The sequence below is a fragment of the Nyctibius grandis genome, chromosome 7 (assembly GCF_013368605.1).
Source record: "Nyctibius grandis isolate bNycGra1 chromosome 7, bNycGra1.pri, whole genome shotgun sequence".
Classification (NCBI taxonomy): domain Eukaryota; kingdom Metazoa; phylum Chordata; class Aves; order Nyctibiiformes; family Nyctibiidae; genus Nyctibius; species Nyctibius grandis.
The window spans coordinates 204,861-229,639 of NC_090664.1; the positions used below are offsets into that span (position 1 = coordinate 204,861).

Here is a 24,779-nt window from a genome sequence, read left to right on the forward strand (position 1 = left end):
GCATGGGTGCCTGTGTAAGTCTACCAAACATATGCTGAATTCTCTAATAAATAATCATTAAAGTTTCTTTCTTTCCTCTTTTCCTTAAGAGCCATTTTCATTCAGACACACTGAGTAAGCATCATTGCTTGTCTTCTACATCTGTCCTTCCACATTAATACTGAATGGTAATGTTCCTTTTAAATGTAAACTTAATGCATTGCTCATGCTGGTGTATGTTGTAAAACCTGAGCATGAGTTGGAAGAAAGCTTGCACACTTCAGAGTAAGAAAGAACTTGTTCTTTCCATCTTTAAATATGAAGAATGAGCCATAGTGGTTGATTCAAACTGGTAAGCACTTATTTACTTGAGGCATCATGTGGAGAGATACTTGCAGCTACTACTGTCTTGTGTAGTAAGCGCACTGTGTGTAAAGAAGGAGGACAGGTGGGGAGGAGGCTTCAGGGTTTCTTTGTTTGGTTTGGTTTGCTCCCAGTAAAACCTTCCCTGCTGGTGTCCGGAACAGGTGAATTCAGCTGCACGACCTTTTTGTGTAGCTTGTCAGTGCAGGTGAGACGGGTACTGTCATAGGGGTACCACACACAGCTGAGGCATGGGGTGATGTTTTGTTACCTGTTGCTTTCTACTTCTGGCCTGAGAGCTTTTTCTGTCTATATTCTGCAGACTGGTAAAAGGCATGAGTGTTTTTCCTCCGTGTGTGTGTTTGGGGGGTGGTTGCTGGTTTGTGGTGTAGGATTGTCAGGGCAGAAAAGGACTATCTGGGGAACAAGCTGCTTTTGTTTTATTCTTATTTCTGAGGTTGAATTGCTTTTAACTTTTTTTAATACTAGACCACAAATGTGCATTAGACAAGGAGGAAAGTGGAAACAGTTCCTGTGTTAGAATGCTCAATCCTATTTTTGCAAGTTCTTAAATCTTTCTAAATTAATTCTGAACTTTGTCTGTATTGTGGGTTATAGCTTCCTTATAGTAGACACATAACTTATTTTATGCTTTTAATATTAAGAGAGTCTACTACTCTCCCCCTTTGCTGAGAGAATAATCTGCTGTTTACTGACTGTGCCTGGGTATCTGAAAAGCTGAGACACATTCCAAATGTTCTAGTTCTGAATAATAATTTATCCTGCCTACATACAGTGTTTTCAGAGAAGTGGCAGGGGAAGGATTTTGGATTGAAGGCATATTTGCTTGGGTGGGTGTGAAAGGGCGGTGTAGGGGATATTCTTCACTGGAAAAATGATCCACACTTTTCTCTGTAAACTTTCTTGGCCTGTCACTTCAGTTTGGATCATTACACCCACTGTGCATAATAGCAGTTCTACAAAGGACAAATTTTTGTTAGCTTGCATTAATAAAACAACCCTAGTTATTAGCACAGACAGCTGTTCCCTTCCTCTAAGTTCTCTTTAGATTATTTTTAAAAAGACAGGACCTTTTCGTTCCTGACCACCAAGGTGAGATGGTAGTGAAAGTTATGTTACAAACTTACCAAATAAAATAGTTGAGTAACGTTGAGTTGGAATACATTGCAGGTAAAGGAAATCAATACGTTTTATGCTTTGCATGTACGCTTAGTTCTGAGGGGGGGTTTTGTTTGGTTGATTGTTTTTTTTTCCCATAGCAAATGAACTATCAAAGAATAGGTGTGCCAGACTGTAAACCTGAGTTACTTCACGTACCTCTGCAGTACCCCTGCGGAGCAGGCAGTGTTGAGGCTACGCCGTGTAAGTAGATGGATGATGGAGGTTGTGCAGTACTGGATTGTTCCTGCTGGGGTGGCATAAAGTTTTATGGTAGGCAGGAGACATCTAGTTAATGCCTTGAGGCTTTGGAGATCTTCTAGTATTGGAAAGGTGACTCTTCCTAAAAAAAATCTGTATGTAAACAGCACCAAGTAACTGTTTGCTTATAAAGGTCCTGTGTTGATATTTTTCAAAATCTGGGGTAACGCTCAGGTGTCCAAATCTGTCGTTTGCTGTTTTTCCTTTCATTGTTATCTTTTTGTCTTCCCGTCCGTCAGGAGCTGAGCTGATTGCACTTCTGTGAGAATTGAATCTCACGGCAAGTACTGCAAGTATCTTAAGTAAAACGTGCTTTGGGATTTATAAATGCCTCTTCTTTTTTGTTTAAAAAAAAAAAAAAGGAGGGGGGCATGATCATTCAGTAACATCTTACCCAGGTGCTGCTCAACAGAGTATCTTGATGGAAACTACTTTTCCCCACGTTAAAGTCAGATGAATGGTTGATGATTCCTTTATTTAACAACAAATCAATTATTTAAATGGGAATGGAGGAGAATGCCTTGAAAGTGTGAGTTCTATTGATCTGGTGATTCGCATCCACAGTTGCATACAAAGCAATGACTTGTGTTTCAGAATAAACTTTGCCAAATAATAAACCTAAGGAGATCTGTACAAGGTTTAGTAGCCAGTCAGCTGTAGAGTTAAATCCTAATTTATCTCACTGAATATTTAACAGTGATATAGTCTGGCAAAGGATAAATAAGCTTACTGTCAGTTCGTTGTTGATTATAGTGCCAGCAAATCTTCCTGCTGCTAAAGATGCATGGGCAAGACAGATGGAAGATGGCAATTACATGGACTCGTTGGAGATCTAAAAGAAAAATGTTGGTTGAAAAATTCTCAATTCTCAGAAAAAGTAAATTTTGTAACTGCAAAAATGAATGAAAACAAAGATGGATTTTCACAAGATACTCTGTCTGCTGTGATTTCAGGGAAACATCTGTGGAAGTCCCAACTTGTACACAAAGCATAGGAACAGGAAATCTTTCTTCTTAGTTCTGCATGTTGGTGAAAAAGGAACATTTTTCTCTGAAATTTCAGCCTTTAAAGGAGTAAATGCTGTATTTGCATATTGCTGGGAATGTTGGTTCTGGATTGTCTTTTAACAGATACTGATTGCTGAAGGCCTGCTGCTGTACTTCTTACCTCATCAAATCCACCGTTTACCGTATGGTGAATTTCAGTCTTCGGTAATCACAGCCTGATAGTCATAACAGTTCTTGCACTTGAGTATGTTAAAACTATGAGTCAGGACTGCTGTGAAGCAGGAGAACAGTGGTGTGAAAAAGCACTGGGAATATCTGCAGCTACACTGATAAAGGAAATGACAGGTTTTGTAGCTTAAAGGCTGGACATCATCCAGGCATACAGTTATGCTCACTCAGTCTTGAAGTGAAGAATGATGAGGTGATTGAATGCAAATCAATCTGAAAACATGCGTGAGTATAAAGGATTCATATAGGAAGAAGACAGTCCAAAATGAGGAATCTTCTTTTGATCAGAGTTGGGTTGTCAGCACCCAAAAGCTTCATGCAAGAGGAAGCCCTGTAAATAACCATCGATGTAGGTGTGAGCCTTTTGAATAATTACAGTTGAACTTTTTACAAATCTAGATAGACACGAGTAGGAAGGTAACTTCTAATAAGCAAGATCAGATGAGAAATGCTTAAAATTTCATTATCCTTTATTTTGACTGAAGGAACATCTGGTTTTGGAGAGGTTTTGCAGGGAGGGAGTTGCATTTCATATCTACCAAGATCAAAAAGTTTATCGTTGGTGCAGACTTACCCTTGGAAGACAATGTTTATGCATCCTTTGTTTTGACACTGAGAGTTGAATCGGTCCAGAAAGAGAATTGCTGCTGGGAGAAGGTGGCTACAATTGCAAACTTGTCCCAAATGTGAGGAGATAGGAGGCTGTGTGAGAAGGGCTGCTGTGATCTGTCTTGGAGGAGAAATTAAGAAGGGAAATTGCTCAACAGTTTTCTTGAGGAATGATAAATTATTTCCAAATTCTTAAAACTCAAAGCTTGCTGAGGTGAGAGCTCATGCACTATATAAAAATGCAGGTTTGAGGAGGGCAAAGTTTGTGACTGGCTTTGCTTTGGAGGATAGTTTCAGCAAAATGGGATTTAATTTGTGGAAGTACTTGTGTGATTGCAGGTGAGCTCATAGCTCTGTTCTCATCAGTGTTTCAAGACTCGCAGCAGAAAGGCTTAGTCTTTTGAAATGTATGCAGTTTTAAAGTGCTGCGCTAATTTTATTCTATAGATGAATCTTACTATTTTTGTGAAGACTCTGGAAACAATTTGTAGCGTTTTCATGATGGTATACGCTTCCCTGTTTATACTTTCTATGTGATGTTTAAGAGGAAGAGATGTGCTAACATCTTTTCTGTCCAGAAGGGGATGTTTGCATACAGTTGTCTATACTGCTCTGTGCTCAGACTGAAGATTTTGGATATGGTTAAGAATGTAGATATTGTAAAATACACTTGAAAGTTTTAAAGCAGCAGACTGAAGAGAGGAGTAGTCTAACCCTTTTTGACTCAGTTTGGTAGTTTGTGTAACTGCTCTGCCAAGAGAGGGCGAGGAAACTTGTGCGTGAGCCAAAGTTACAATTGCATTCAAATGACCTTACGGCATCAGGAACTGTTCGTGTGGGGAAACGCAAATAGAAGCGACACTTAAAGCGAGCCTGCTAGCCAAATGGTGAAATTCCGGAGGGGGAAAGGAGGCTCAAGAAAGGAAGAATGTTATGCAGATGATCACGAGCAAAAAGAGTTGAAAACCAGGTACAGCAGTGGCCGCTATGGAGCGGTAATCCCCTGACACTGTTTGTGTCTCTTAGAGCTTAGCTTTGAATGTAGCATGTATGTAGTGGGCGTGCGGAGGCATTGCTAGCCGTGTTTTAAATTAGCTCAGACAAAGGAAGGGAACATGGCAAATGCTGCTTTAGTACTTTTCAGATTCCCTTGCTCTGCAGTTTAGTTGAATGCTGTTTTTCAGCTGTTGCGCTCCCTAATGCTGCCTGGCCCCTTTCGCAGATAACGCTGAGCTGAGCTGCCGTGGCGTTGTCCGGTGCAGATTTCGTTCTGGTGGGGCAGGGGGAAAGGCTCATGCTTGGATGTGCAGAAGTCGGGCATGACAGTGTGCTGTGCTCGAATGGATCGAGGATCACTGTTCTCTGTGGCTGCTTTCTCCCTCACTACCTCAAGTCCTAGTCAAATGCCGTGTTATTTAAAATGCTGCCACCATAAGTTGTTTTTTTTGAGATAGCTAATATTTATAAGGTTACAGATGGAACTGCTTTGGGCATCAGGTATCTTAAGTCGTGATATTATTATTAAACAAGTGCTTTGGTGGGAGCAAGGCCAACTGGTGCAAGCTGAATTACTTGCACAGTTCTGCAGAGAACAGTTTGGCTGCAAAGAAATTGCAGTTACTTGGGATACTCATGTTGTCCTATATTCATAGGACAATTAATTTGTCATTGATTTTTCTATTGGCAATCCTGGAGCATCAGAGGCAGGAAATGTGTTAATATTTATATGCCATGTGTATTAATCTTTATATATGCTGATCGATACTTGGGTAACTTTAAGCCTACTTGCTGAAGTGTGCTATTAGTGATGCCTGTCTCACTGGTATCCTGGACTTCATTCTGTTGTTAAAATGGAAATTCCTACAATATAAGGAGCTTAGATGTGAGTGTTTCCTTTGGAACACAAGATAACTTGTGCTGGGGATGTCATCATTTTATTAAGATTATTTTCTGGATATGGTTTGAGTTTGCTTTTCTTATCTCTATTTAAATTTGAAACCAGAACTTTAAAACAGGAAAAAGCAAAATGGTTAAAAATTAATGCATGAATTGTGGATGGTATGAACTATTTTCTTCATAGAACTTTTTTTTAAGAATGATTTTTAAAAATCTTGATGGCTTTGAAATATTACAGTTACGTGCTTGTGTTCTGGTGGCTGGAAGGTGAGAAAGCTGTTTAGATCTACCCCCCAACATTGTTACTGAGAATTTGTTTGCTTACCAATGAATTTTAATGTAATAGTCTTCACTGCTATAATCAAATGAGGAACAACTCTTTATAATTTACTGATTCTTTTTACTACTCCATAACTTGGCTGTGTCTGAACTCTGTTAGAAGAATGAGTACATCTAGTGAATTTGTAAAAAAAAATTTGCAACTGTTTCTAATCAAGTTGAAACAAGAAATCAAGTTTAACTTTATTTTTCACATGCTCTTTGTTACAAAAGCCATTTCATCTCTGAGCCAAAGTAGTTTAAAGGGCCTTTCCATGGCTGGGAGCTTTTTAGCTTTGGAACAATGCCCATAGCTGTCCCTTGCTCTGTGATTGACTGACTTGAAGGAAGCTGACATTTCTTAATCAGAAGCTTTACATTTTAAAACTTTATAAAAATGCGTTGGACTGCCCCTACCTGCAATACCTGATATCCTTAACACTCAAATGTCAGTGATACAGCTGGTTTTAGACTATTGTAGGAAAGCAAAGGGAAGGAAATGAGACATTTTTGTAGAGTTGTTAGCATCTGTAACGTGACTTTGCAAATTATGGGAGTGTAACCGTAGTTGGAAAGAGATGGGGTTCATATCAGACAGAAAGAATACCCTTCTTGTTAGCTCTCTTTACTTTCCTCCTCCTCTGTCCCCACTAGTTCAGGTAGGATTACAATGTGACCAAAGGGCACTTAAGTTCTAGTAGGAGCCCTTGTCCACAGGGATTAGACTAAAAAAATCTAAAGTGTTCTTGAGTGAAATATATCTGATGGATTTTTCTTGTTCAGTTTCATATGGCCCACTTTTTCCTCTTGTAAATTCCTGTTTCACCACCTGGTAAAGAACATAAAGGTAGAGTGAATTCAAAGAGTTTGTATTCTCCTTGTTAGTTTAACTTACCCACACTTCTTGTTTCTTTCCATTGAGTCTGCTTCCAGTGAGGCGCTTATATTCATCACAGAGTGGTTCAGAATTTGTCCCCACTTTCTTTATTTGTCTCCAAAATATGGAGGAACACCTGCTTTGCACAGGTGTTGAGCAATTTTCAGTTCTTGTGGAGAAAGCCTTTTTGAAGGAACATGTTAAAATCAGAAATATTTTCAAGACTTTTATTTCTTCTTTACTCCTTCTAAGTGAAGGGAGCTTAGCTAAAAGCAAAGGGTAGGTCTGTACTAAAACTTGCAGTCTTTGCAGACTAGCCAGAAAACAGAATAACTTAATCTTAATTAAGACTTTAAACAGAACTGAAAATATTGGGACTAATTTATAATACATTTACTAGCCTTCCTAACTAGGATTTTGGTTGGAATTACTCTGAGACAACTCGTTTCAGATATGAAATTAAAGACTGAGTGGATATGTGACTTTTTAGAGCAGTACAGCTTGCCTTCACATCATTACTAGTCATCGTGGGCTGTACAGGAATTACTGGGAAAACCTGAGGATGAGAAGCAATAGGAGTGTATTTCACCTTGTGGTTTCCATGTTAGATTTTTAAATATTGAAACTATTTCCTCATCAACTGTGATGCTGTTCCCTTTGATCCCACCTCATTCTGAAATCCTTTTTCTCTAGAAGGGATGAAACGTGCTTCCTGTTGTCATTTGAGTTCATGCATGTAAGGTTTCATCAGGGAGCTGGAACTGAAGTTGAAAATCATAGCCGACAAAGGAACTTTCAATACAGGAGATGCAGAAAGAATAGCTGCCTAGTTAGGCTCTAAAAATCATGTGAACTTTAAGCCACTCAAGAGCTTAATTTAGTGGAAGACTGGCTGGAGAGGCTTTATATAGATAGCTCAGATATCATGTGGAAACTCTAATTTAGACGTGTGTTGATATAAGAGACTTTGCTTATTTTTATTTCTTCCTGGCCAGGTTGGTTTTTTGCTTGCCTCCCCTAACCCCACTCTGTTCTCGGGAAACGCAGTACCCTGGCAACTGTTACTGCACAACTACACCTGACTGTACCAGGGAGAGCGAAGGAAAATCAGCCTTCTGATACTTGTTCTGGTTTAGCCAGTTTTCAGTGGAGTCTTCAGTAAACTTATTTGGTATTGCTCCTGATAACTTTGACTGGGAGGGTGGAACAAGTAGTGGCTCTGGTCAGGATTTTCTTCAGCTTCATGAGAAGAGTTGGTGACTTTTGAACCTGGCTTTTCCTCTTCTTCCCTTAAGTGAAGTTTTTGAAGTGGTGAGAGAGACAATGAATGTGGTAGGGAAAATTTGTGTCTCTAAGTTGAGAGGAAGGCAGGTAAGTTAATTCAGACGCCTCACCCTTTCATTGCCCGCTTTCCAATGTAAAAGAAAACAAACTTCAGTTTAAGTGTTTGTCTTGAAATGGCTGAGGTTTTAGATCAGGGAAATTCTTCGATTTTCTCTGCCTCTTAAAGAAAGATGCAAGTTCACTGGGCTTTCTCATCTTTTTCCCTTTTTTTTTTTTTAAGTTATGCCTCAGTACTAGTTTACTTGCATGTTTCCCAATGCTGTAACTTCAAGTTGTAGCTATTACATCAACAGCACAGTAATTTTTAACTTGGTTCAGAAAACTTCTTGTTTCTGGTGTGGTCATTAACATAACATCAGGAGGGAGGTCATAGTGTAACTGAGGTGACTTGCCCTCTGACGAAAGTGTCATGGGAAAAACAAATGGACAAATGGATTCCCTGTATGTTTACAGTAGCCATGGAAAGTTCTGCTTTGCTAAGATCTACATTAAGCTTAGGAAAAACCCACACTATAAATCTACTTTAAAAAAATTGATGCTTTCAAGCATCACTTCAACTCTGCACAGGAATTTTTTTAGTGTAAAATCGTACTGTTGGTCTGGAAGCAGCTGGGGAGTTTAACTGTACAAGGGAAAAATGCTTGTGAAGCATGTGTTGAACGCCTGGAGTAGGTGGTGTTGATACCAGTCTGAGACTTGTTAAAATTACAGCCCTTAATGCAATCACAGTTTATGACATGTAACTGTGCTTATGGATCTATAACTTCATAACCAGAGGTTCAGTTTGGGAGGTATGATTATGAAAGCTACTGTTGTCTTCCACGCGAAGAATTAAAATACCTCAACATCCTTGCAAAAGCAGAGGTGGAGTAAATAGCACACCTTCCTGTTTAAAAACCTTTTATGTTGGTGAATGTTTCAGTACTTAAATTCTCTGTGAACAAAGCTGACTTCTATGAACCATATAGAATAAGGCTGAGAATACGAGTCAGACCAAGGCTCTTTGTCGTGTGTTCCAGAGTTTTTGCTGTCGTGACCCAAGAACTCTGTTGTTCCATCCAGTCTGAGTAGGTCACGGTATCGTCCTCTAGTAGCAGCGAGTGGTGATTGCAGAAGTTCGTGGTCTATACAGGGAGGACAGTTTTGTGTATGAAGTTTCGAAGTCTTGCTAACTTTTTCTGTGTCTTTCTGAGAGATGGCAACTTCCTTTTTAGTTAAAAAAAATCTCAAATATAGATGCTGTGGGTCAAGAAGGTTTTTTTAAGAAGTCTTGAAAAGTTTGGATGGCACTTAAGCATAGTTATACAGTGCAGAACACCGTTTTATGCAACGTCTGAAGATGACCTACTTGTCATGTCTCTGTTACATTTGCATTTACCATAATTTAAAAGTAATTAGAATCTATTGATTAGCATAAAACTACCTTTTTGAAGGGGGAAGGAGGAAAGTATTTATATTTTGTCTTTATTGAACAATATTGCATTGCTACTGACAAGAAACTGCCATGTCAAGTTTTTGAGTGAACATCTATGCAAAGGACAGCCTCAATCTCTGACTCATTTGTATCAGAAGTAGGTTTTGTTACAGCTACCTCCCAAGATGCAAACCACGTGTTTTTATGTACAATTTTTTGAACATCAATCCCTTATTCCATTAAATTCTAGCTGTTGAAGTAGAGAACTTGGTTCTAGAGATAGAAAGGAACAAGCAAGTAGGTATTTTTGGTGTTAAAACATTTCATGAAGTGCTATCAAAATTGTTCTCCCTTCTCAAGGCTTGATGGAAACATGCCTTGTGTACCTTTTTGAGACTCTGACTGACCTTTAATTCTGTAGCTCCAAACTTTGGGTAGTGGAGGGTCTCACGTGCATTTTTCCTGTAGTGATCATAGCATGCAGGGAAGCAACAGAACCCACAACACAGGTATCCGTACAGAAGTGACCTGAGCAAGCCTTTTAATCCCTCTGTTTTATTACTGGTTTATAGTGAGAAAAATAACTTTGAGTGTTGAGAGCGTTGCACTTGCCTAGAAAATGTCACATACGTTATCACATGTTGCTTATAAATTCCTCCAGAGAAACAATCGTGGAAGATTGCTGAATTGCAAACTAATATATATTTAAGTGTACTTCAGATTATTAATGTGTTTGTAGCATATTCAGATTTTACAGTCAGCGTTACTTATAATGCAAAAAAGAATTTCAGTACAATTTTTTGAGATTGCCTGTAAAGTATCTATCACGTGGAGAAAAAGAAATGTTCTGTCTGTGATGGGCATGGACGGGCATGCAGTAAAGGCCTCCCTGACTTGACAAACCGCTCTTTAGTCTGCCTCTTCAGTCTCTCATGTCATCAGACCGAGCTGTGGGGCTGTTACTAGGTCTGCAGAAATGTTTTCCGCTGATAATGTACATGTCTTGTAGTTGAGAAGCTATTTTTAGCAGTCTGGTTAGACTCTTAGAGTCACTGGGGGACAGAGTCCTGGCAGCTGTAAAAGGGAGCTGCCAATGGTTTGCAATGGGAAGGGGGGAAAAAAGTACCTTTCATTCCCATCCGTTTTGTCTATTTTTGACTATGTTGTTATTTCCTGGTAACTTGCAGAGAAAAGGCACATTTCTTAGGTTTGTTTGCTTGCATTCAGCTGGAATAACCTCTGTGTTACCGAGGGAAATGGGTAGAATTGTATGGGGGAAACTTCCTTTTTCCTTGTGATGATGTTCAAAGGCTGCCTGGCTCTGAGCATCTTGACACCTTTTAAGTAGAGTGAATCTGAGAAGTGCTGCTCTTCACTGTGTTAGCGGAAGGGCTCTCACCTGAGGCAGTTTGGAATATAGAATCACAGAATGGTTTGTGTTGGAAGGGACCTTAAAGATCATCTAGTTCCAACCCCCTACCACGGGCAGGGACACCTTCCACTAGACCAGGTTGCTCCAAGCCCCATCCAACCTGGCCTTGAACACTGCCAGGGAGGGGGCAGCCACAGCTTCTCTGGGCAACCTGGGCCAGTGTCTCACCACCCTCATAGGAAAGAATTTCTTCATGGTATGTGATCTAAATCTACCCTCTTTCTGTTTAAAGCTGTTCCCCATCGTCCTGTCACTCCATGCCCTTGTAAAACGTCCCTCTCCTGCTTTCCTGTAGGCCCTTCAGGTACTGGAAGGCTGCTGTAGTGGGATATAGGATGATTTGTACACCGCATTTGCTTATATGCAAGACTTTTTTCCTGATTGTACAGTAACCAGGGAAGGGCGATGCAGACAACAATGCCACTGGAAAAGGAAATTGTTATAAATTGTGGAACCTTTAATTTGACCATGATACTCAGCTACAGGCAGCTTTTTAATATTTAAAATTTGCTATTTAAAAAAAACTCGTGAGCTTCGTTTTGATCTATTTTATTCACAGAACGATTACACAAAAAGACAACTGAGGTAGAAAAATTGCACAAAGCACAAGAGGGCCCACCAGTTCAGAAGTTTATGGGCTGCATTATGAACTCAAGGCAGGAAAGCTGCTGTTTTTTCCTGGTGACAGAATAGCTAGTGAGACTCTCCTAAATACACTGCTATACTTTTCCCCTTCCTCCTTTCCAACTTTTTCTTATTTTTAATGTGGTGTTTGTTTTAGTGCTAAAGTCAAAAGTAATTCACAGTGTTTCAGTCTCCATGTGCATGGCTGAGTGAATGTGTTTTTCTTCACTTTCATGTTTATCTTTGCAAATGAAATCTGCAGGTAGAGAATTTAAAATGGAATTCAAAGCTGTTTGATACTTCTCTAAATGACATACCTGGGAACGCTGCCACATAGCAGAAACATTTCAGTGATGTGCATTTCATTGCTGTGGGGACACCAAAGATAAGGTAGGCTGTGTCAGTTGCTCCAGTGTTTCATAAAATAATATTCTATGCAATCGAAGGTTTGTGGCCATGCTGAAGTGAAAGATTAGCCATCTCTGAAAGATTAGCCATCTCTGAAAGATTAGCCATCTCTCTTTTTGCTGTTTATTGTTAGGTTTTATGTGTTCCAACTACTATCTCTTCATACCAGGGTAGTGTCATCTACCTGATATGGAAAAAACTTTCTTTTTTTTCTTTTCTCTCAGTTGAAAATAACTTCCAAAATGATTGTCTTTCCTCTGGCCAGTCAGAATGGGTTCATGCTGAATGTCATCTATCTTCGTTTTGACTGGTGGCCATTGGTCCTGCTGAGACTGTTGTATGTGGCTGACTTTTGTGCTCCATGTGCAGTCTTGTGGACTTTGGGCTTAATCTGGTGCAGCGTTGCCTGTGTAGGATGTTTATAGGAAAATTTTGCATATAACACTTCAGTTTTGTCAGGTCAGGCGTTTTCTGCCCACTGTCATATGTGTCGTGTAGAACATGTAATGTATTCTGGGTAGTTTGCAAACTTACTAAGCTGAAGTTCAGTTTTATTTTTACAGCTGTTTGTAGTTCATCTGAAGAACATAGACCACAGGGGTTAAAACCTCGTGGCTGCCGTGGCACCCCTTGTCTTGCAGCAAGGGGAACTGAAAAGGAATGCAGACTGTACCATGGTAGCTAACCATTTAGTGTTTGGCTTTAAAACTGATGGCAGATCTCTGTCACTGAGCCTTGTGGCTGTCCTGGGGTACGTAAGAACGATGTGGCCAGTGTCCTCCCTAGTTGCCTTTTACTTTGCACTGTGACTGAGTGGGCAGCACTGTGCAGCTGTAAGTCTGCGTGTATGTTTGGAGCAAGGATGGAGCATGCTCAAATTCCCTTCCTGTCTTCATCTGTAGGAATACACTCTACTACTGTGCACTAGTGTGCATCTACATTACTTTAACCAGAAGTGTAAAAAAAAAAAAATTAAAAAATTCCAAGAACGGAGCAGGACAGATGCATATATCTTCAGTGACATAACTCTGATGCATGACTGCAAAAACAAACTTCTTATAAGAATAAACTTGTGCAAGGGGAAAGAGGAAAAAAAATTGTCTGAACTTGGAAACCCGCTGCTGCAGCTACACACCATGCCAGTAAATCATATATGCACTCTAGTAGCAAGAAAATATTCTTCTTTGTGCTAGCTATATGTTTGGGTTTTGTGTGGCTTCTTAATTGCACTCTAGATTGGTATCTCTACATAAAGGTCTGAAAAAAATGGAAAGATTGAGGAAGAGTGGAAACCTATGGAATTACATTGTTATGCAGAAGTTAGAAGGTGAAAACTTGCAAAAATCGCCCCAAGATGTAGTGCCAGTTGTTAAGTGATCTGTTGTCTGCTGCTGAACATGTTTACCTTGCCTTTTTCTGACCTCACTGTAGGTTTAGCATGGATTATCTGAAATCAGTGGGAGCTGTAAAACGCCCTTCAGTTCCATATCAGCATGGCTGTATGAGCAGTCGTTGGGCGGTAGGGTTCTGCGGGAGACCGTGTAGGTGTGTGCTGTATTGTTTCCGTGCAGTTTCATGATATGTGCTGGGAAAACAGGTCTCTTACCTGGCCCTTGTGGCATACTGTGCAGCTGATCTTAGCCTAGAAAGTCATGGATCCAAGTCAAGTTGCCGACCTTTTCCTCCTGCTTATTAATAAACCTTTGTGTTTCTACTGCAGTCAGTGTAAGTAGAGTGAGACGGAGGAGGAGAGTGTTTCAGCACTGGCTCATCCTGCTGAGAAAGCGGCAGCGTGCCTTACTCGGGTTGCACAGAGGTCATCTGGGCTGCGAGCAGGGGCTGTGCAGGCAGCTGGTGGGGGTTTTGGTGGCTGTGGAGTCCTTACTGAACAGCAGCTTTGGAGCAAGGGCAGGAGCGGTGAAACTGCAGACCTACGATGAAAACCTGTGGATCTGTTAAAAGAAAGAGAGCTCTAGGAAGGTTCTGGTGCAGCTTGCCACTACCAAGACATTCACCCCAGCAGGGCTGTGCTAGACTTGCTGCTGCTTAAAAGCTGACTGCCTTTGTAAACCAAAGGACAGCGGCTTATTTTGGCCTTGGCATGTCAGTTGCTGGTGCTGATGATGATGATGGAAGTTTACAAGGGAATTATTACAAGGGAATTATTGCTAGGCCTGAGTCACAGGAAACTTACTGTGCTTCCTGTTTTGGCCATGGAGGTTCCAGCCTAATGATGAATATCAGTAGGGTATTTTGATTTTGAATTTTTATTTAATAATAGAAATGAGATCTGTGCATACTGTTTTTTCTTCCTTTTCTGTTTCCATGGTGAGGAACGAGTGTGTGAAAACTGGGCATCGATGCTGTGGGCCATGGGACCTTACAGAGACATAAGAATGCATGGAAGAAGAATGGAATATTGTAAAGCAACAACTTCAGAGTGATGGCAGAATATTTTACTGAGGAGAACAGAAAATGGTTCTTAATAGAAATTGGGGGTCGTGTCTTTGCTGAACCCTGCAGTTAATACAGATGAATAAGCAGCATGTTTCTGAAAACTGAGTCTGGATCTAGAACAGCAAGGGAAGTGAGGGTGGTCTGGTGTAGCCACGTCCCTACTCTGCAGTAGGAGTAACTGCAATGTTTAATCCCCTGCATCCTGGTAGGGGAAACACTGTAGTTTTCTCTGTGGGATACAGTCTTGTCTTTTGCTTGAACTGTTGCATGAACTGTTTGGGCTGCTATGTTCTTCTGACCAAAAAGATGACCAAGAATTTGTTAAAGCCAAAACTGTTATTTGTACATGGCAAGTGATGGCCTAGAGATCTCTGCTGCTATTGAACGTGCTTTTTAATGTTCCAGCATTTGTTGCTGAAAATTCTGTTGGACCCCAAACCCTCAAGCAGATACACTGTAATATGTCACCTTTCTTGTGCTTAAAGCATGACTAGATTTAAATGAAAAGCTTTTCTACATGAACCGTAGGAGTTAAATAGGTTGACTTCATTTCAGGGAAGTCGGTGCCTATGTAGAATATAGAAGTATTTTTCTAAAAATTCTCTCTTTTAATGATGTGATGTGCAGCCCCTTCCAAGCAAGTTCATTTTTCCCTGTCTGCCACACTAAGTTGTAAGCAAATGGCCCCCAGCTGCTCTTTAATAGCAAGGAGAGTTTCATATTCTCTCTTGACAGTAAAAGAGATGTTGATAAAGCTTTGAGGTCTGATGCTAGAACATATTGGACAGAGAACCTGAAATTAATGAAGGCTAAATAATGAAATTGAGGGTGTGCAGTCTCAAAGCACTTTTTAATGTTGTTGGCTTCGGCTGTCAAATCTTGGTTTCTTTTTACCTGTCCCAGCTCAGATAAGAGTTTGTGTGTCAAATGAGCAATCTACGTGGGGATTTTACAGAGTAGGTAGAGAGGTCTGTTCCTTTCAGGAAATCCTGTGTTTATATTCAGGATTGAACTTGTAGGCCCTGCTTTCCGTTGTGCTTGTTGATCTAAAAATCTGAATCTTCCACAACTCCCTTGACAGAAGCTTGCTGCTTCACGCACAAGCAAAAAATGTGAGCCTTTAAACCAGCCAGACAATGACTTTGGCTTTAGTGATACTTTCCTGTGGCGTCAGGGTTTATCATCTTCTTCAAATCTAACTGAGTACTGAAAGTCCAGAAGATGTTCCAGTCTTAAATCTGAGTAAATACTATCGTTATTTTAAGGCAGCTGAATATTGGGAATGATAACTTTGTTTGTGATGGAGTATGTGCATGAGTCGAGGAAAATGAATCCTAACTGTGGTTCTGAGGCTGATAGGACCGTTGCTCTGCCAAATTTAGGTCATGAAAAAGCTGTTTGAAGGAAGAAATTTCTCAGCATGATAATATGCTTGTATTGGGAGATGCTTTTTTTTAAACTGGGGGCCCGGAACATTAGTGACTTTATTTTGTTCAGTTGAATGAAGAAGTGCTTCCAATGCTGTTTTCCAGCCTTGTAAACCTACACGTTGTTCTGTGTGCTCTCACCTTTACCGTGCCTCTGTAACACTCTACCAAACTTGTCCGGTTCCTCGTATTGCCTGAGCAGGGGTTGCTTTTGATACTGTAGTGAAAAACTTCACTTTCAGAGAAAGTTTTCAGAGCAATTTCAGCCTACCAGTTAAGTTGTAGAGTACACACAGGAAAAAATCCTTGACATACAGGAATAAGGTTCGTCAAAGAACCGTTTCCCCTCCCTGAAAGCTGGCTTGGTGGCTTGCCTGGGGCTGTTGGTACACTCAGAATGCTTTCTGTCGGGGTGCTAAGGTATGAATGCGTCATAAGGCGTGCTGATAAGTGGGGAACTGAAGTGACTGACTGGTAAGAGGTCGGCTTGCCCGGTCCTCTTACAGTAGTTTGAGGTCTCCATCAACAGGGATTTACAATAGAGCAGGAGCTGGCAGGGGGCAGTTCGGTCAAGGGCTTTCTTACTGCCTGTGCCACCAATCTGGTGAGTGAAGTTCAATGTCCAGTGGTATCTGTTGTGCGTTTTGGAGAACATGTACGTGCATACAGGACTTTATTCGAGGACAACTTGAAGAAGCACAATCTTTAAGGGTTCTTGCAATTATTTTCCAAAATCAATTTCCAAGTTGTTTGGAACCATTTGATCTATCTGTATTGAGGAACTTCAGATTTTTATCTTTGTGGCCCTTCAGGGAAGGCCACAATGATGGATTTCAACTTCATTGTGTAATTAAGTAAGACAGTTTAGTCTGCCAATGAAGCAAAAACACAGCATGTATTATATTTAATTTGCATTTTTATCCCTTAACTTGTGCTCCTGTGTAGTTCTCCCTTTTTTGTTTTCTTTTGTTTAAAGACTGTATCACAGTGTTGCTCTTGCCATGTTCATGTTCATGCCCCTGGAATTTTCTAAAAACTCTGTTCCAAAATCTTTGCTAGTGTGACTTTGACTTTAATGGCACTAAGCCACAGATAATTGGCTCAGTTTCCTAAAATTCCACAGCCTGTTGTTAAGATAAACATTTCTAGGTTCCCAAGAACACAGACACATGTATATGGTAATATACTGTGTATACAGAGCAACCTCTAAATGGCAAATTCTTATTTTCCTATTTTATTCTTCATGTTTACACGCAAACTTCATAAGCAGAAAAACGACATGGCAGAATAATTGTGCCAGTTTTTAAACTACATTGTAGCAACTTGAGAAGGACTCAGGTTTCTCTCTTGTTGTAGTCATTAACTTCTATGGAAGCCGAAGGGAAGCAGTCCTGCGTTGGAATGGTATGTGTTGAGGTGCAGCCTGGTTAGGCAGCAGCTCGTGTCTCAGTTAGTGGGAAGTCCATGTGACCAAGGCTTTGGTATAAGGCCCAGAACTGCTGGTGGTTTAGGAATTTGTAGTCTTGTTGTGTCACTCCTCAACCCTGGCACCTAAAGTGACTTGCAGGGCCTGGGTACCCACAAGTGTTGGATGCCTGGCTTTCTCTTTGTGAAAAGGGCTATGATCTGCATTCCCCCGAGCCCAGAGCTTTAGAGAGGGGCAATAATTACAGAGTTTGTGACAGAGCTGGGTTCAGTTCACTCACGTCCTCTCAAACATAACAGTGTATGGTTGACAGCATTTTCCCCATACATAACTACTGAAAGATGACAGAAGAAAATGGATGTGAGGCCCAGGGGTACTAACAGCCAGTTAAGAAATTGTGGGATAGGTTCTGAGGAACTCTGTGCACCTCTAGGGTTGTAAGACAACCTCAGAGCCTGCGGGGGGTTCTCACTGGGTCGCGCCGGTTGCTGGAGCACGCGGGGAGGCTTGCTGCCAGGGGGCGAGGGCCAACGGTGCAAGTGAGCCAAAGCAGATCTTGGCATCGTACTCAGAGCAGGAGTTGGTGGTCTGACTGTCCCTGGAGGTAAGCTTCCTAACAGCCATCTTTAGAACTGCTTCTAGCAGCAATAGGAAACTTTAAGTTGTTTCTGCAAAAAAATGGGATGTTCTTACTCAACAGATTGGGTTTTGATTTGTTTGGGTTTTTTTCCCCTTTTTCATTATTGTCTTTTTATGTGATTATTCGACTTAGTCCAAAGCAGTAAACTCAGTCTGAAAGTAAGTGGATCAGGACACAGCAGGTATGGTGTGGGGGGGTTTTGGAGGTTTTGGGGGTGTGGTTGTTTTTGGTTGTGGTTTTTTTTTTTTCAGGGCAGTTTGCAAGGAATTTTGTTCCTTTTTTCTAGCAGCTGGTTCCTCACCCCTGCTCTCACTGTTGCTGTGCAATATGAAACAGTAAAGAAAAGGAGCATTCTTAGTTCTGTTATGTGATATTTTGTGTAAATGTTTTCAGAAGGGCAGCTATTAAAATTTGAAATAATGACACTTATTCAGTCCTGTAAAACAGCATTTTAAAAAATTTAAATTATACCAACTCTATGTAGACTCTTCAAAGTCATTGTGGAGGGTGAGAAATTAAAAAAAATCCTCCTGTAATAGGAGAAAAACAATAGTAATGCAAAACAAGATTAAAATCCACCCCTTGGTTTTAAATCATGATAAATATCTGGTTTGAGTCAGTCTGTTCTTTGTTTAGGGTTACTTGACTAAAACTCTTGACCCTAATTTGTTGGCAGTTACATTAATTGTATCTTTGTTTAAACAGAAGTGGTGGGGGGGGGAACCACCATTCTAGCATGGTCTTCGAGCTGTTTTCACTGCTTTCCCTTGCTCTTTAGTGTTGTCCCAAGGAAGCAAGGTATGGCTTGGCTGGCTGCTCAGGGTTTTGGCTTGGAGTAGTAACGCATTTTAATTTGAATATCTTTGCCTACTGCATGCTGTCTTAGGCCCAGACACTGTTCAGGAGGGTCATTGGGGTTTTTTTGTTTTGTTTTCCACTTTGCTTGTAGCTAGTTCAGGTGTATCTGGTGCATTTGTGCTTCTCTGTTCTGCCTGTGGTCAAGTGCTCTCGCTGGTCCTTCTTGTGGATAGGAAACGAGCTTGGGAGCAGACACAGCGGTGTTACCTCCTCTCCTGCATTTCAGAGACCTTGTGGTCATCCCACAGCTTTTCCCAACTAGTGAAAAAGCCGTACCGAATACGTACTTAGCTTTTGAAAGTCTTTGAGGCTTATGGAGAAGTGAGGAGTTTCATGCTCTTGTGGTGTACAAACAAGCAACACTCAGGTTTCTGTTATCCCAGTTCCCATCCATACTATCTGAGGACCTGGTTTGCTGCTGGTGTAATGGTTTCGCCCATACATGAACTGTTTGACAAATCTTTGATACCTTCTCTTTTTGTTAGTGGTACGAGGAGAAAACTGGTAGGCAGCGTATGTGTTAACGTACTGAAGCTGACCTTCGTGTAGTTTAGCTTGTGTGTTGACTGTGTATGAGGCAGAAGTTCATACGTGCTAAATACAACCGCAGCCTAATCCCAAATGATTTGGTGGCTTGTTTGTTTGTTTTTTGTTGTGGTTTTTTTTTAAGTCATTAGATCCTTGTGTTCTCTTCAGCAAGTGTTGGACCATGCCCCTTGGACCCATCTTGTATTGATCTACCTCAGTGAGCACCTTGCATGCGCATGGGCTTGAACAGAAAGTACATATTTGAGGTGTTTACAGTTTGCGTTGCTGTACCTGTGAGCTTTGTGTTGTTACCTGGGGAATTCCTTCTTTGGCTGCACATGCAGTTCTCATACACTCTGTACCAGTGGTGGTGGTCAAACAGCTTTCCTTTTCTGAGGCAGTTACACAGCGTGTCTAGCTAAGATCTCCCACCCAGTAGCGTGATGCATTGCAGGAAGGGAGTGCACTAATTTTTAACTGTTTTCAGTTTTATTTGTTCACCGGGGAAGGGGGGCAAGTTTGGCCTACATTAAATGAGAGGGAGCTGTAAAAAGCTCCCAGTGTAACGTGAGCCTTGCACAAGGAAGAACTATTTATAGAACCCTGTAATATTTGCTCAAGGAACTTCAGAGCAGCGAGGGGCAGTGTTATGTTACGTAAAGCCGGCTGAGAGCACACTTGTGCACTCACAGCTGCGAAGGTCAAACCCAGGGCTTGTCCTACAGTGTGCTTCCACTGTCCCGTGGCCTGAGGGGGGAAGAGGCTGATGAGCTCCTGTTGAAGGCCAAATCCTAATGGTGAGAAACTTTGGTTTGTGGAGAACAGTGGGGTGTGGGGTTTTTTTTTTCTTTTCTTCATGGGGCTTTTTATTTGTGATGTTTTGACTTGCATTAATGTTTGAGAAAATGTGACTCTGTCTTGATTGATGACTTAATGGTCAAATAAGGCCGAACAAGGTCACAGCAGCGGCTTTGGGGACCTTGAGATTAAGGTTTTGTGCTTTACGTGTTGATACTGTTCTTTAAGCATCTTTTTGGTTATTGCTGCTGCTATTCTGGCTTTTCTTCTCCAAGCAGTGACTTTTATTCTAAATGACATTGCCATGCCGCTGGCAGTTAGCCAGGTATTGTTCTGGTTTTGGATGCCTTCATCTGCTCAATACTTGTTGGTTATGAGGCTTTATAAAAAGTGTTTCTAGAAAGCCTTCAAATCTTTAGCTTGAAAACATTCTTCAATGGTTTCATAGGTGGAAGAGCCCCGTTTTTGGGAGGCATATACCTGAGAAGACCCTTCATAGCACATGACATAACCAATGGGTGTTGATACTTCTCTGAAGGGATTACATTTGGCTAGGTCAGAGTTCCTAACCCCTCTATGAAAAAAAAATAAAAGCATGGAATAGAGTTTAAACGTAATATAAGGCTTGAGTACGAGGGTCTGTGTGATGCTGGGGTCGCAGATGGCTTTGGTGTGACTGCCCGGGTCACTGGACACACAGACCCTGTTAAGAGAGCGAGGCAGTGTTTCCTCCAGGGTAATCCAGAAAAGATGTTTTATTAAAAGGTTCTTAAATGGCTTTAAAACTTTGGATAAGGATGTAGTCTAGAGTTGTCCAAGATTCTCGTCCTTTTAATTTGCTGTAAAAATAATGGATCTCTTCTAACATAAGAAATGCAGTTCTTGTTTTTGTGTAAAGTGTTTGAAGGTAAATAAACTGACTTGTCACGTTCTGTCATTTGTCTATGACACTTTGACTGTTTATGTCCCTCTGGTTAGAGGTTTAACTAAGCAGTCACCATTCTGCATATTTAAAAGTTAGCTCCTGAGTGGAAAATAAAACCCCATGGTTTATAAGAGTATATAATACAGGACAAGATTAAAACAACTCAGTAAATTATTTGGGATCAAATTCAGTCTTTATATGTAATCACTAGTTAATTTTTGCATATATATATATATATGTGTGTGTGTGTGTAAAAGCCAGACTTGCTGCAAATAGTTGTTTCTTTATGGTCTGACAAAGTGTGTTTAAATGGATGTAGGCACTTTGGCTTTTGAGCCCACCCACTCAGTGAAGAAATTGTTTTTAAACTTAAAAAAATGCAACTTTTGTAGATGCAAGATGTGAATTAGTAAAGAAATTAGCAAATTGAATGCTTGAAGCAAGTCTTAAGTTGGTTTGGTCAGTTCAGTGGTTATTTTCCAAAACACAGACTGAAGACTGTATTCTGAATTACTGAGGACAGGCCAGCATGTTAATCTATTTTACAGATTAGACAGACATATAAACTTGCTTCGATTTGCTCCAGTGTCTACATGGGGCATTTTGCATCTGAAGAAAGTTTTTTCATGTAAATAGAAGCTTGAGGGTTCTTTTTAAAGAACTTAGTACAACTTGGAAGACTTAGTAAAATAGAGGTGTTTAGTGGATTTACAAAGTGATGTACAAAACAGGGAAGAATATTGCTGGTGGGACTCTTGCAAGGACATTAAAGGGAGGAATTTGCACACCCTGAAACCCTCTGAAGTTTTTAACCATCAGTTAGTAGCTAGTAAATGAGAATTAGTAAATGAGAATACAGGATCAGAGCTCTGTAGCTCTAGGCAGATGCTAAGAGTGGAAAGCTCTGTCAGTGGCTTGGTACCCTGGGGTTCTGTCCAAATTAGCTAATACCTGGGTCAGTAGGGATGGATGGGTAGGTCAAAGTTGTTGGCACTGAAGCTTCTTAAGTCTTCGTTACTGGTTTGGTTGGGTTACTTTAGATTAGATTTAGCTTGGCACCTTGGGCTGAATGTCCCACTTCCCTGTGCAGTTTGAAGCTTTCTGAAGGAGAAAAATGTCGTGGGTACATGCAAGAGGACCTTGCAGTGATGTAGTCCACGGGGTTATTTGAAGTCTCACGTCCCTGTTTGACTGCAGGTTGTGTTTGAAGTGCATCTTGGAGCAGAGTTTTCAGGTTCTCTCACTCAAAAAGGAATTGATTGTTAATGTGCACCAAAGTTGTTCTGAAAAACCGGCTAGCTCACAAAGTGGTTTTGCTTCAGAGCTGTGCTACTGCTGTAAACCAGACAGTTAAATTAAGTATGAGAGGATGCATGGCAAAAGGATGACCTGGAAGAAAGGCGAAGATTTTCGTTGGGAGCACTAGAAAGGTATTTTTCCCCTCTTTCAAGGAAGCGTTTCTTTAAATTTGCAGATGTTTGCAGTGGTCAAGCTGCTATTTTTGACTAATGAATAAAAGTACTGTTTGAAGCACAAAATCTGAGCCAGATAGATAACTAAAAATTGTTCAAAGCTTAATAATCACCGTAGGGTGCAGTGTGTGGCTCTTCCATAGCACGTTATTTGTGGGAGTTCCAGAGGTTTTGTGACCACAGTAAACTGCTGCAATGCAAGATGGTGATGAGAACGGCGTTACAAGGTTACGAATGATGCATTTGTGGGCAGTGATGGGCTCTGGGTAGGCACATGGCTGAACAGCTCCATGTCTTTCACTGCTTTTGAGGGAGGGAGGAGGACTACTTTCACTCATTTGTGTCTTTAGATTCAGAGTTAAGTTGTGTTTAATCGTGAATGCAGAAAAAGTTATCTCAAACGGCTGTGAAACAGCAAGTGGCTTATTTTATTTGCATTTGTATGAAATATGTGGTGTATGAAACTTAACCCCCTCCCCCCAAAACACACTGCAAAGAATGAACTTTTTTTTTTTAATGGCCAGAACCCAGAAATGGCTGACTGATGTGGACTCTTTTTTTTTATTTATTTCAAAACCCTCAAATCTTGGCTGTTGTCTGATGTAAACGTGTCTGTTAAGTTTGAAATGCTTTGCCTGGGTACTTAGAGCTGGATAACTTTGGTTTTTTTAAAGTGGAGTGCGGTGCTGGCTAACCACAACTCAGTTTTGACTTGGCTTTTGTAATCTGGGCTGCCACAGGTACACTCCAGTCAGTACCCAGTGTACTTCTTGATTGAGTCTTAGTCATAGTCCAAGCTATTGTGTAGATGTACTACTAAATGACAGTGGTGTTTGGTGTACATAGAATTTAAGCTCTTCATATAGTAATCATGCAAACACTGTATTTTAAGCATTTAGTGGATTAGACCAAAATCTGGGTATTGTACGGAGGAGCCGTGCAGGAGCAAGTCTTTGTGCTTGTGTCGTTGATCTTACGAAGTGCAAGTTTTGAATGAGTGCCTTTAACAAACAGCTTGCAAATAAGTTTTCTTTGGTTCTTTTTTTCCCCCAGAGTAAAATGACCTGGTTAAAAACATTTAGACAGTAAGGGAATTGTGCTTTTTCTGCGAACAGTTTTACACTGGAAAATTAAGTTCAACCATTCCAGTTTAAATATTTCTTTAGACCCAAGTCTGTTTGTTGGCCCCAAACTGTCATTGTATTTAGATCGGTAGAAATGGTGCAATACAGCCCCTGAGGCAAAAGCTAAGTTATGTCATATTAGGTAGAAGAGTTATTGAAGTGCTGTGTGCAGGCTGCTGTTACATACACAGTAGAAAGAACGAAATGCATTGGATTTTCATCAAGAAAAGTCATAATCTGACTTATAAATTGTGTACTCATTTGGATGTCAGAAGGAGTAAACATGAAACACTGCAGCAGTAGTTTGTATCATCTTGTTATCAATACCGTATATGCAGGTGAGTGACTAAAGAGTAATACTGTTTCGTATTTCATGGATGTAGTAGCTACAATGTCTGTTTCTCTTCATGGATATAGTAGCTACAATGTCTGTTTCTCTTCATGGCTGTTTTGGCAATCTGGTAAACACTGCCTAGCTGTAGTTTGTTTCCCTTTTCTGCAACAGGAAGATTTAGATGACAGTTTAAAGGAAAAGCGTGTGCCCTTGGATTAGGTGGAAATATTTGCCTTGCAAGAGAGGCCGTGCAAACAGTGCCCCTATGGATTTGATAGGTAGGGTTGGAACAACATTTTTCCACTGTGTTTATTGAAAGCGAGGATATTAAATAAGTCTGAAAAGGAGCACGATGCACATTTATACCCGCTTCGTTCCCTTTGTGATACCAGATTTAAACACCAAGGCAAATCCTCTTCCTTAATCCAGAACTTGACTTTCTTATGTAGATTTTACATGGGTTTCTGCAGCAGACCAGGCAGTCTGACTTGTGGGGTTTTGGGGAGGGATGATTTTTGTTGCTTGTTTGCTTTTTTCAAGCTCTGTTTGTTTATGGTTTCCATAAGTGCCAACAGTAAAACAACTCGTGTGGAGGGAGAGCAGGGATGGATTTCTGTTTCTGAATGTGTCTCTCTCTCTATTTACTTATTACAGTGTAGGAGGCAGAAGTGTTAGAGTGCAGCTTACGAAGGGCAGAACTGCTTCCGTGGTACCCCACTGGGGTGAATGTTAAGCCGGGTGAAGGGGGAGAGGTGAAACTCATTCAACAGAAACCGCTGATGCAACTTGCAATGTTACGTCCTGGCCAACAGTATGTTTGGTGAGGAGTGTGTGGGAGATGAAGTGGTGAC

At 40.7% G+C, this 24,779-nt stretch overlaps 1 protein-coding gene across 2 annotated transcripts in view; it reads left to right on the forward strand.

The window, feature by feature from the left end:
• Positions 1–4,492: 4,492 nt before the first annotated feature.
• Positions 4,493–24,779, forward strand: part of TRAK1 (trafficking kinesin protein 1) — a 109,579-nt gene continuing 89,292 nt past the window's right edge. For both annotated transcript variants that reach the window (XM_068405354.1, XM_068405355.1), the window contains exon 1: positions 4,493–4,596. In XM_068405354.1, the coding sequence (XP_068261455.1) occupies positions 4,511–4,596 (86 nt within the window). In that variant the 5' untranslated portion in view covers positions 4,493–4,510. The remainder of the gene's footprint in view (positions 4,597–24,779) is intronic.